Source organism: Hyla sarda (assembly GCF_029499605.1).
Source record: "Hyla sarda isolate aHylSar1 chromosome 1 unlocalized genomic scaffold, aHylSar1.hap1 SUPER_1_unloc_11, whole genome shotgun sequence".
In the NCBI taxonomy this organism is placed as follows: domain Eukaryota; kingdom Metazoa; phylum Chordata; class Amphibia; order Anura; family Hylidae; genus Hyla; species Hyla sarda.
Genome location: NW_026607572.1, coordinates 522843 through 536600, shown reverse-complemented (window position 1 = coordinate 536600; position 13758 = coordinate 522843). Strand labels below are relative to the sequence as shown.

At 42.7% G+C, this 13758-nt stretch overlaps 1 protein-coding gene across 1 annotated transcript in view; it reads left to right on the top strand.

Annotated features, from left to right (window-relative positions):
- The first annotated feature begins 319 nt into the window (after positions 1-319).
- Positions 320-13758, top strand: part of LOC130297942 (zinc finger protein 892-like) — a 90898-nt gene continuing 77459 nt past the window's right edge. The window contains exons 1-2 of the mRNA XM_056550796.1: positions 320-422; positions 773-952. Coding sequence (XP_056406771.1) covers positions 345-422; positions 773-952 — 258 coding nt within the window. The 5' untranslated portion in view covers positions 320-344. The remainder of the gene's footprint in view (positions 423-772; positions 953-13758) is intronic.

Sequence of the window (13758 nt, the reverse complement as noted above, 5' to 3'; positions counted from 1 at the left end):
AAATATAGTTAAAAAGCCAAAAACCTAACCCCCCCTCCCCCCCAAATAGACACGTCAGTAAGAACTAAACAGCATTGGATTCCTGTCTCCATATTCTACCCATCCCCCATGACTCTGCCCCAGACTATGATGGATCCCCGACTAGGTTTACAGCCTCCATGATTGTGACTATAATGTCTCCTCAGATGTTTCCCCAGATTATCTCCAGGAAATGGATTTTATTTCTCCATAGAATCTGGTGCGGTTTATCATCATCTCCTCTTCTTCCCTTCAGGTTTCTCCAATCCAGGATCCTCTGCTGATATCTTTTATATAAGAGAATTCTCCTGGATGACCCATCAACCATGGAGAGAGACAGGAACAAGATGGCCGACAGGATCATAAACCTTACCATACAGATACTCTTCCGGCTTACTGGAGAGGTGAGGGATTCTGGGAGTGATGTCACATGACCTCATTCTTATCTATGTAATAACAGATGGATATGACTGGAGAGGTGAGGGATTCTGGGAGTGATGTCACATGACCTCATTCTTATCTATGTAATAACAGATGGATATGACTGGAGAAGTGAGGGATTCTGGGAGTGATGTCACATGACCTCATTCTTATCTATGTAATAACAGATGGATATGACTGGAGAGGTGAGGGATTCTGGGAGTGATGTCACATGACCTCATTCTTATATATGTAATAACAGATGGATATGACTGGAGAGGTGAGGGATTCTGGGAATGTATGTAGTGATATTAATATGTCTCTCCATACACAGGATTACACAGTAGTGAAGAAGTCCTCTAGTGGGCGCTGTCGGGCCCCTGTGTGTGAAGGATGGGGAAGAACCCTGAGCCCAATCCCGGGGCCCCCACCTCACTCCCTGATACATGAGGAAATGGATGAACAGAAGATCCGAGAACTCATCAACAAGATGATGGAGCTACTGACTGGAGAGGTGACCCTGCTGGGACATTATACAGTAATGGAGGGGTCTGGTGATGACTGGAGAGGTGACACTGCTGGGACATTATACAGTAATGGAGGGGTCTGGTGATGACTGGAGAGGTGACACTGCTGGGAATGCTGGGACATTATACAGTAATGGAGGGGTCTGGTGATGACTGGAGAGGTGACACTGCTGGGACATTATACAGTAATGGAGGGGTCTGGTGCTGACTGGAGAGGTGACCCTGCTGGGACATTATACAGTAATGGAGGGGTCTGGTGATGACTGGAGAGGTGACACTGCTGGGACATTATACAGTAATGCAGGGGTCTGGTGATGACTGGAGAGGTGACACTGCTGAGAATGCTGGGACATTATACAGTAATGGAGGGATCTGGTGATGACTGGAGAGGTGACACTGCTGGGACATTATACAGTAATGGAGGGGTCTGGTGATGACTGGAGAGGTGACACTGCTGGGACATTATACAGTAATGGAGGAGTCTGGTGATGACTGGAGAGGTGACACTGCTGGGACATTATACAGTAATGGAGGGGTCTGGTGATGACTGGAGAGGTGACACTGCTGGGACATTATACAGTAATGGAGGGGTCTGGTGATGACACTGCTGGGAATGCTGGGACATTATACAGTAACACCACTGGAGGGGTCGGGGTGATGACTGTATCATTATGTGTCAGGTTCCTATAAGGTGTCAGGACGTGGCGGACTATTTCTCCATGGAGGAGTGGGAGTATGCAGAAGGACACAAGGATCAGTACAAGTATCAGGTCATGATGGAGGATCAGCAGCCCCTCACATCACCAGGTAATAGACATGACTATATACACACGTCCTCTCATTATTTGTATGTAAAGAATGAATTCAGTCTCTGTATGTGTTCCCTACAGTCAGATCCAGGAAGAGAACAGCACCAGAGAGGTGTCCCCGTCCTCTTGTAGAACAGAATATGGAGGTCATTACTACATGGAAAGATCTGGACTATATTAATGCTACAGACATAAAGAAAGAAGAGACAGATTTGAGCAGTGATGATAAGTATAAGGAAGACATTCCTACAGGGGAAGATCTGATCTATATTAATGCTCCAGACATAAAGGAAGAAGAAGAGACAGATAGGAGCAGTGATGAGCAGTATAAGGAGGACATTCCTATAGGGAAAGATCTGATCTATATTAATGCTCCAGACATAATAGTAAAAGTAGAAGAAGAGACAGATGTGAGCGGTGATGAGCAGTATAAGGAGGACATTCCTATAGGTATCCGCCCAGGTGAGTAGTAACAACTTAATATAGAGAATAGTCACAGATTCTATTCAGTCATCGGCTACAATAATATTTTCGGGAAGTATTGGTGTAACTAGAATCTCCAGGGCAAATACTATACCCCTCCCCCTCTATAGTGACTCTATAGCAGTCGACTTGATACCATCACCACTACATAGTGACTGAATAATACCGCCATACTGTTTATGAATCAAACACATTATATACAGACTAATATTACTCCATATAGAGACCATATAGCAGTAGATACCAGCAGTGATCTGGAATCTCGCTTTTGTTTAGAACGCCCTGTGCTTCGGGAGATCCTGGGGGGCCCCAGCAGTCAGACCCCCGCGATCAGACATCTTATCCCCTCATCCTTTGGATAATGGATAAGATGTCTAGCAGTGGAGTAGCCCTTTAAATCCCTTTATTATTTCCCTCTGATACGGAAATGTTCCGGTTCGGGTCACCTGTGTGGGTCCAAATGGAGGTATAGGTGCGGCTGGCGAGCCGTGAGCCAAAATCATTAAAAATAAAGGTTCCCCTTTTAACTTGGATCCAGGAAAATGTCAATAACTTTTATTAGGACATAAGTCTTTCTATTCACATTAATAGACAAAAGACAAAAATGTGATACTGTCTGCCTAGACAGGATAGGGGATAGATTATAGATCGCGGGGGTCCGACCCTTGGGACTCCCCGTGATCTCCTGAACGGGGCCCCAGCAGTCTGCTGGAAGCGGACCGAAACACTGCTTCCATGTATTTCTATGGGATACATGGAGGGGGAGTGTCAGCCGCCGCTCCATGCAGGGGTTGGTCCGCCCCCTTCAAGTAGACTGCCAGGGCCCCGTTCAGGAGATCGCAGGGAGTCCCAAGGGTCGGACCCCCGTGATCTATAATGTATCCCCTATCCTAGTGATTCTCAACTTTTTTTGCCTGAGTTCCCCTTGACAGCCCATTCCCAAAAAATTGTCCCCCCATATTAGAGACATTTTGTAATGGTTATAGTATAATTCATATGCTTCACTTTCCTCTATAACAGACCCTATGTTCCTCTCCCTATCCCCCCAGTCCTTTGATTTACAGGTGACGCCTTCTCTAACCGGAGTTGTTTTCTTATCTTCACTATCTGGCCTAGACCGCCATGAAGATTTCTCCCGTACATGACGTCTCCACAGAACCAGACAAGCGGACATTTTAGGCTCCTTTCTGCAGTACAATACCCACCTATTTACTAACTCCCCATGTTTATTGTTACACACAGTAATAGGACCCGCATTGCGTCCCCATAAAGTTGTTAGGCCCCCTCTGTGCCCCAAATATAGCTGTAGGCCCCCTCTGTGCCCCAAATATAGCTGTAGGCCCCCAAACTGTCCCCATATATAGTTGTAGACAGAGAAATTGTTTTTGTCCACTCACCTGGACCAACCTTAAGCTGACACCTGCGCCATCGGACCTGTCGGCCCCTCCCCGGTTTCATAGACAAAGTCCAAAGAAGATAATGTCCAGCGCAGAAGGTGCAGCTAAAACTTTATTTTCTTTGACAAGAAGACACAGTGCAAATCAGGAACGTCTGACGCGTTTCACACCAGCCGGTGCTTAATCGTAGACTAAGTTCCAGATATAACATGGTTAAAATAACCAAATACAAGGGTCACATGTATCAATACGTCACAATGAAATCCTTACAATAACCAGACATGGATATACGGATTGTGTCCTTCTTGTGAACCCATTCATTGGTTTTCTCTGAACAAGAAGATATTTCCATGACTTCAGACAAGCGGCTCATTAGACCTGGGAACTTCTCATTTCTTTTACCTGTAATCACCTGTATATTCATATGGAATCCTGTAGGAAATCTAGATTCATCCTGACAGATTACACACAACCCGACCATATACAGACCAGAAAAGGATCAGACAGATTTTATATATTACAGTCACTGTTTATTATTTACAATACTTCTTATCAATTACCATTGGGATTAATGTATTTATATGTAATGTAATCAGGACTGGGGTAATGTAATATATTCCAGTGTACATCAGGGTATATACCAACCTCACCTGAATGCGGGAAACGTTCCTTATCAATTACCATTGGGATTAATGTATTTATATGTAATGTAATCAGGACTGGGGTAATGTAATATATTCCAGTGTACATCAGGGTATATACCAACCTCAGCTGAATGCGGGAAACGTTCCTTCTTATCAATTACCATTGGGATTAATGTATTTAATATGTAATGTAATATATTCCAGTGTACATCAGGGTATATACCAACCTCAGCTGAATGCGGGAAACGTTCCTTCTTATCAATTACCATTGGGATTAATGTATTTATATGTAATGTAATCAGGACTGGGGTAATGTAATATATTCCAGTGTACATCAGGGTATATACCAACCTCACCTGAATGCGGGAAACGTTCCTTATCAATTACCATTGGGATTAATGTATTTATATGTAATGTAATCAGGACTGGGGTAATGTAATATATTCCAGTGTACATCAGGGTATATACCAACCTCAGCTGAATGCGGGAAACATTCCTTCTTATCAATTACCATTGGGATTAATGTATTTAATATGTAATGTAATATATTCCAGTGTACATCAGGGTATATACCAACCTCAGCTGAATGCGGGAAACGTTCCTTCTTATCAATTACCATTGGGATTAATGTATTTATATGTAATGTAATCAGGACTGGGGTAATGTAATATATTCCAGTGTACATCAGGGTATATACCAACCTCAGCTGAATGCGGGAAACGTTCCTTCTTATCAATTACCATTGGGATTAATGTATTTATATGTAATGTAATCAGGACTGGGGTAATGTAATATATTCCAGTGTACATCAGGGTATATACCAACCTCAGCTGAATGCAGAAAACGTTCCTTATCAATTACCATTGGGATTAATGTATTTAATATGTAATGTAATCAGGACTGGGGTAATGTAATCCATTCCAGTGTACATCAGGGTATATACCAACCTCAGCTGAATGCGGGAAACGTTCCTTCTTATCAATTACCATTGGGATTAATGTATTTATATGTAATGTAATCAGGACTGGGGTAATGTAATATATTCCAGTGTACATCAGGGTATATACCAACCTCAGCTGAATGCGGGAAACGTTCCTTCTTATCAATTACCATTGGGATTAATGTATTTATATGTAATGTAATCAGGACTGGGGTAATGTAATATATTCCAGTGTACATCAGGGTATATACCGACCTCAGCTGAATGCAGAAAACGTTCCTTATCAATTACCATTGGGATTAATGTATTTAATATGTAATGTAATCAGGACTGGGGTAATGTAATCCATTCCAGTGTACATCAGGGTATATACCAACCTCAGCTGAATGCGGGAAACGTTCCTTCTTATCAATTATCATTGGGATTAATGTATTTAATATGTAGTGTAATATATTCCAGTGTACATCAGGGTATATACCAACCTCAGTTGCATGCGGGAAACGTTCAGGGATATTGTACCCGATTCTCTATGGAGATTCCCATCTGCTATGTCAGTCTGTCATAATGAGGTCTCGCCTCCTGTTCACACCTTGTGGGTATATTATCAATGTTGTCCGGCATTTTAGGTAAGTACATGTGGGTATCATGGATTCTTTGCACGTGTCTGGTGCGGAAAGAGTTAAAATAGGTGTAAGAGGGGGAGATGGTAGGAGAAGACTCATCAATAGGGAGACTTACCGGATGTTTCTCCTCCACACCAGACATCTGCAAGGTGTGAACAGGAGGCGAGACCTCATTATGACAGACTGACATAGCAGATGGGAATCTCCATAGAGAATCGGGTACAATATCCCTGAACGTTTCCCGCATTCAGCTGAGGTTGGTATATACCCTGATGTACACTGGAATGGATTACATTACCCCAGTCCTGTTTACATTACATATAAATACATTAATCCCAATGGTAATTGATAAGGAACGTTTCCCACATTCAGCTGAGGTTGGTATATACCCTGATGTACACTGGAATATATTACATTACCCCAGTCCTGATTACATTACATATTAAATACATTAATCCCAATGGTAATTGATAAGAAGGAACGTTTCCCGCATTCAGCTGAGGTCGGTATATATCCTGATGTACACTGGAATGGATTACATTACCCCAGTCCTGATTACATTACATATTAAATACATTAATCCCAATGGTAATTGATAAGGAACGTTTCCCGCATTCAGCTGAGGTTGGTATATACTCTGATGTACACTGGAATATATTACATTACCCCAGTCCTGATTACATTACATATAAATACATTAACCCCAATGGTAATTGATAAGGAATGTTTCCCGCATTCAGCTGAGGTCGGTATATATCCTGATGTACACTGGAATATATTACATTACCCCAGTCCTGATTACATTACATATAAATACATTAATCCCAATGGTAATTGATAAGAAGGAACGTTTCCCGCATTCAGCTGAGGTTGGTATATACCCTGATGTACACTGGAATGTATTACATTACCCCAGTCCTGATTACATTACATATAAATACATTAATCCCAATGGTAATTGATAAGGAACGTTTCCCGCATTCAGCTGAGGTTGGTATATACCCTGATGTACACTGGAATGTATTACATTACCCCAGTCCTGATTACATTACATATAAATACATTAATCCCAATGGTAATTGATAAGAAGGAACGTTTTCCGCATTCGGCTGAGGTTGGTATATACCCTGATGTACACTGGAATATATTACATTACCCCAGTCCTGATTACATTACATATAAATACATTAATCCCAATGGTAATTGATAAGAAGGAACGTTTCCCGCATTCAGCTGAAGTCGGTATATACCCTGATGTACACTGGAATATATTACATTACCCCAGTCCTGATTACATTACATATAAATACATTAATCCCAATGGTAATTGATAAGAAGGAACGTTTCCTGCATTCAGCTGAGGTTGGTATATACCCTGATGTACACTGGAATATATTACATTACCCCAGTCCTGATTACATTACATATAAATACATTAATCCCAATGGTAATTGATAAGGAACGTTTCCCGCATTCAGCTGAGGTTGGTATATACCCTGATGTACACTGGAATATATTACATTACCCCAGTCCTGATTACATTACATATAAATACATTAATCCCAATGGTAATTGATAAGAAGGAACGTTTCCCGCATTCAGCTGAGGTTGGTATATACCCTGATGTACACTGGAATGTATTACATTACCCCAGTCCTGATTACATTACATATAAATACATTAATCCCAATGGTAATTGATAAGAAGGAACGTTTCCCGCATTCAGCTGAGGTTGGTATATACCCTGATGTACACTGGAATATATTACATTACCCCAGTCCTGATTACATTACATATAAATAGATTAATCCCAATGGTAATTGATAAGAAGGAACGTTTCCCGCATTCAGCTGAGGTTGGTATATACCCTGATGTACACTGGAATATATTACATTACCCCAGTCCTGATTACATTACATCTAAATACATTAATCCCAATGGTAATTGATAAGGAACGTTTCCCGCATTCAGCTGAGGTCGGTATATACCCTGATGTACACTGGAATATATTACATTACCCCAGTCCTGATTACATTACATATAAATACATTAATCCCAATGGTAATTGATAAGGAACGTTTCCCACATTCAGCTGAGGTCGGTATATACCCTGATGTACACTGGAATATATTACATTACCCCAGTCCTGATTACATTACATATTAAATACATTAATCCCAATGGTAATTGATAAGAAGGAACGTTTCCCGCATTCAGCTGAGGTTGGTATATATCCTGATGTACACTGGAATGTATTACATTACCCCAGTCCTGATTACATTACATATTAATACATTAATCCCAATGGTAATTGATAAGGAACGTTTCCCGCATTCAGCTGAGGTTGGTATATACCCTGATGTACACTGGAATATATTACATTACATATTAAATACATTAATCCCAATGGTAATTGATAAGAAGGAACGTTTCCCGCATTCAGCTGAGGTTGGTATATACCCTGATGTACACTGGAATATAATACATTACCCCAGTCCTGATTACATTACATATAAATACATTAATCCCAATGGTAATTGATAAGGAACGTTTCCCGCATTCAGGTGAGGTTGGTATATACCCTGATGTACACTGGAATATATTACATTACCCCAGTCCTGATTACATTACATATAAATACATAAATCCCAATGGTATTTGATAAGAAGGAACGTTTCCCGCATTCAGCTGAGGTCGGTATATATCCTGATATACACTGGAATATATTACATTACCCCAGTCCTGATTACATTACATATAAATACATTAATCCCAATGGTAATTGATAAGGAACGTTTCCCGCATTCAGCTGAGGTTGGTATATACCCTGATGTACACTGGAATATATTACATTACCCCAGTCCTGATTACATTACATATAAATACATTAATCCCAATGGTAATTGATAAGAAGTATTGTAAATAATAAACAGTGACTGTAATATATAAAATCTGTCTGATCCTTTTCTGGTCTGTATATGGTCGGGTTGTGTGTAATCTGTCAGGATGAATCTAGATTTCCTACAGGATTCCATATGAATATACAGGTGATTACAGGTAAAAGAAATGAGAAGTTCCCAGGTCTAATGAGCCGCTTGTCTGAAGTCATGGAAATATCTTCTTGTTCAGAGAAAACCAATGAATGGGTTCACAAGAAGGACACAATCCGTATATCCATGTCTGGTTATTGTAAGGATTTCATTGTGACTAGAGATGAGCGAATTTACAGTGATTCGATTCGTCACGGACTTCTCGGCTCGGCAGTTGATGACTTTTCCTGCATAAATTAGTTCAGCTTTCAGGTGCTCTGGGGGCTGGAAAAGGTGGAAACAGTCCTATTAGACTCTCTCCTAGGAATGTATCCACCTTTTCCAGCCCCCAGAGCACCTGAAAGCTGAACTAATTTATGCAGGAAAAGTCAGCAACCGCCGAGCCGAGAAGTTCTTGACGAATCGAATCACTGTAAATTCTCTAATTGTGACGTATTGATACATGTGACCCTTGTATTTGGTTATTTTAACTACGATTAAGCACCGGCTGGTGCGAAACGCGTCAGATGTTCCTGATTTGCACTGTGTCTTCTTGCCAAAGAAAATAAAGCGAGTTTTCACTGCACCTTCTGCGCTGGACATTTTCTTCTTTATATATAGTTGTAGGCCCCCATACTGTCCCCATATATAGTTGTATGCCCCCAAACTGTCCCCATATATAGTTGTAGGCCCCCAAACTGTCCCCATATATAGTTGTAGGCCCCCAAACTGTCCCCATATATATAGCTGTAGGCCCCCAAACTGTCCCCATATATATAGTTGTAGGCCACCATACTGTCCCCATATATAGTTGTAGGCCCCCAAACTGTCCCCATATATATAGTTGTAGGCCACCATACTGCCCCCATATATAGTTGTAGGCCACCATACTGTCCCCATATATAGTTGTAGGCCACCATACTGCCCACATATATAGTTGTAGGCCACCATACTGCCTCCATATATAGTTGTAGGCCACCATACTGTCCCCATATATAGTTGTAGGCCTCCATACTGTCCCCATATATAGTTGTAGGCCACCATACTGTCCCCATATATAGTTGTAGGCCACCATACTGTCCCCATATATAGTTGTAGGCCCCCATACTGTCCTCATATATAGCTGTAGGCCCCCATACTGTCCCCATATATAGCTGTAGGCCTCCATACTGTCCCCATATATAGTTGTAGGCCACCATACTGTCCCCATATATAGCTGTAGGCCACCATACTGCCCCCATATATAGTTGTAGGCCCCCATACTGTCCCCATATATAGTTGTAGGCCACCATACTGCCCCCATATATAGTTGTAGGCCCCCATACTGTCCCCATATATAGTTGTAGGCCTCCATACTGTCCCCATATATAGTTGTAGGCCCCCATACTGCCCCCAAATATAGCTGTAGGCCACCATACTGTCCCCATATATAGCTGTAGGCCTCCATACTGTCCCCATATATAGTTGTAGGCCCCCATACTGCCCCCATATATAGTTGTAGGCCACCATACTGTCCCCATATATAGTTGTAGGCCACCATACTGTCCCCATATATAGTTGTAGGCCACCATACTGTCCCCATAAATAGTTGTAGGCCACCATACTGTCCCCATATATAGCTGTAGGCCCCCATACTGCCCACATATATAGTTGTAGGCCACCATACTGTCCCCATATATAGTTGTAGGCCACCATACTGTCCCCATATATAGTTGTAGGCCACCATACTGTCCCCATATATAGCTGTAGGCCACCATACTGTCCCCATATATAGTTGTAGGCCCCATACTGTCCCCGTATATAGTTGTAGGCCCCCATACTGTCCCCATATATAGTTGTAGGCCTCCATACTGTCCCCGTATATAGTTGTAGGCCCCATACTGTCCCCGTATATAGTTGTAGGCCCCCATACTGTCCCCATATATAGCTGTAGGCCCCCATACTGTCCCCATATATAGCTGTAGGCCACCATACTGTCCCCATATATAGTTGTAGGCCACCATACTGCCCCCATATATAGTTGTAGGCCCCCATACTGCCCCCATATATAGTTGTAGGCCCCCAAACTGCCCCCATATATAGTTGTAGGCCACCATACTGTCCCCATATATAGTTGTAGGCCTCCATACTGTCCCCATATATAGCTGTAGGCCACCATACTGTCCCCATATATAGTTGTAGGCCTCCATACTGTCCCCATATATAGTTGTAGGCCACCATACTGTCCCCATATATAGCTGTAGGCCCCCATACTGCCCCATATATAGTTGTAGGCCCCATACTGTCCCCATATATAGTTGTAGGCCACCATACTGTCCCCGTATATAGTTGTAGGCCCCATACTGTCCCCGTATATAGTTGTAGGCCCCCATACTGTCCCCATATATAGCTGTAGGCCACCATACTGTCCCCATATATAGTTGTAGGCCCCCAAACTGCCCCCATATATAGTTGTAGGCCACCATACTGTCCCCATATATAGTTGTAGGCCACCATACTGTCCCCGTATATAGTTGTAGGCCCCCATACTGTCCCCATATATAGCTGTAGGCCACCATACTGTCCCCATATATAGCTGTAGGCCACCATACTGTCCCCATATATAGTTGTAGGCCCCCAAACTGCCCCCATATATAGTTGTAGGCCACCATACTGTCCCCATATATAGTTGTAGGCCACCAAACTGCCCCCATATATAGCTGTAGGCCACCATACTGTCCCCATATATAGTTGTAGGCCTCCATACTGTCCCCATATATAGTTGTAGGCCACCATACTGTCCCCATATATAGCTGTAGGCCCCCATACTGCCCCATATATAGTTGTAGGCCCCATACTGTCCCCATATATAGTTGTAGGCCACCATACTGTCCCCGTATATAGTTGTAGGCCCCATACTGTCCCCGTATATAGTTGTAGGCCCCCATACTGTCCCCATATATAGCTGTAGGCCACCATACTGTCCCCATATATAGTTGTAGGCCCCCAAACTGCCCCCATATATAGTTGTAGGCCACCATACTGTCCCCATATATAGTTGTAGGCCACCATACTGTCCCCATATATAGTTGTAGGCCTCCATACTGTCCCCATATATAGTTGTAGGCCACCATACTGTCCCCATATATAGTTGTAGGCCCCCATACTGTCCCCATATATAGCTGTAGGCCACCATACTGTCCCCATATATAGCTGTAGGCCACCATGCTGTCCCCATATATAGTTGTAGGCCTCCATACTGTCCCTTTTTGGTGTCCACTGCTCCTCTGGTCTGGGGACCTATTCCTATGGCTCAGAGCAGTAGGTCCCCGGTCTGCAGGGACAGTGGAGCAACAAAGCTGATGGTAGTTCCTGCCCACAGCACCCAGTGCCCGCTCTTCCCCTTTGCTGTCCTCCGCTCCTCTGTGCAGTGACGTCGGCCGACCATTTCTTTCAAGGTGGTCCAGACCAGTAACCAGTGGCTGTGGCTGCCATTACTGATTTTTTTCAAGTACCCCCTGGAGAATTGCTAAGTACCCCTGGGGGAGAACCACTGCCCTATCCTTTACCTGAATTCTCTGGCTGACATGAGGATTATAAAGGGGGCGGTTTGGATGACTGCTCCATTATAACCTGCGGGGTCAGGTGGATTGGGGGGCACAGTCATTTGGTCCCTGACCGGGCCCCATAGCAGTGATTTTCCCTGAGGCTGTGTCCACATGATTGTCAAAGACGGGTGTCCCTGCTCCTTGTAAGGCAGTGGTGTCAAACTGTGGCCCTCCAGATGTTCCAAAACTTTAACTCCAGGGCATGCTGGAAGTTGAAGTTTTGCAACATTTGGAGGGCCTCGGTTTGAAGATGACTGCACTAAGGGATACCATGAGAGGGAAGCCTTGATTTACATTTCAGGGACAGTGTGCATCCTCTGGAGGAGGCAGACAGACCTTTGGTGTCCAGGCATGCAGGGAGTTGAAGTTTTGCAACATCTGGAGGGCCACAGTTTGACACCACCGTTGTTTGGCTGCTCCGCTATCATAGCAACTATCTTTCTTCAGTTTTGCAGTAAATCTTACTTAAAAATGAGAGATGGATTTACAAAGTACTATTGCTTATAAATGCAAAAATGCACTGGGTTGTTAAGGGGTTAATACTGATAATAAAATCTGTGTTATTCTCTGCAGATTCTTGTACCAGGAGATCAGAGGAGAATCTTATATCTTCAGATTATAAAGCAGATGATGATATCACACAAGATACATATGAAGAACATTCCATTATCCCAGATACACCCTCAGCCCTTCACAGCCAAGATCTGTCATCTCATCCTTATATACAGGTCCTGTCTTCTCAGTCATCACAGAAAGGTCACAGAAGGGGTGTTGGAGATCAACGAGCTCATACAGGAAAGAAAACATATTCATGCTCAGAATGTGGGAAATGTTTTACTCAGAAATCAAGTCTTGTAGTACATCAGAGAACTCATACAGGAGAGAAGCCATTTTCATGTTCAGAATGTGAGAAATGTTTTACTGCTAAATCAGATCTTGTTAGACATAAGAGAAGTCACACAAGAGAGAAGCCATTTGTATGTTCACAATGTGGGAAATGTTTTACTCAGCAAGCACATCTTGTTGCACATCAAATAACTCACTCAGGTGAGAAGCCCTTTCCATGTTCAGAATGTGGGAAATGTCTTACTCGGAAAGCACATCTTGTTATACACCTACAGAAATGTCTGTTACGCAAAATGCAAATAGAATCCAAATAACACATCTGTATATATGTCACCAGGTACTAGAATATTATACATTAAACCTTGGTCCTGTCTTCTTATTAATCACAGGATGGTAAGAAAAAAAATAAGGTCACAGAAGGGCTGTTGGACATTG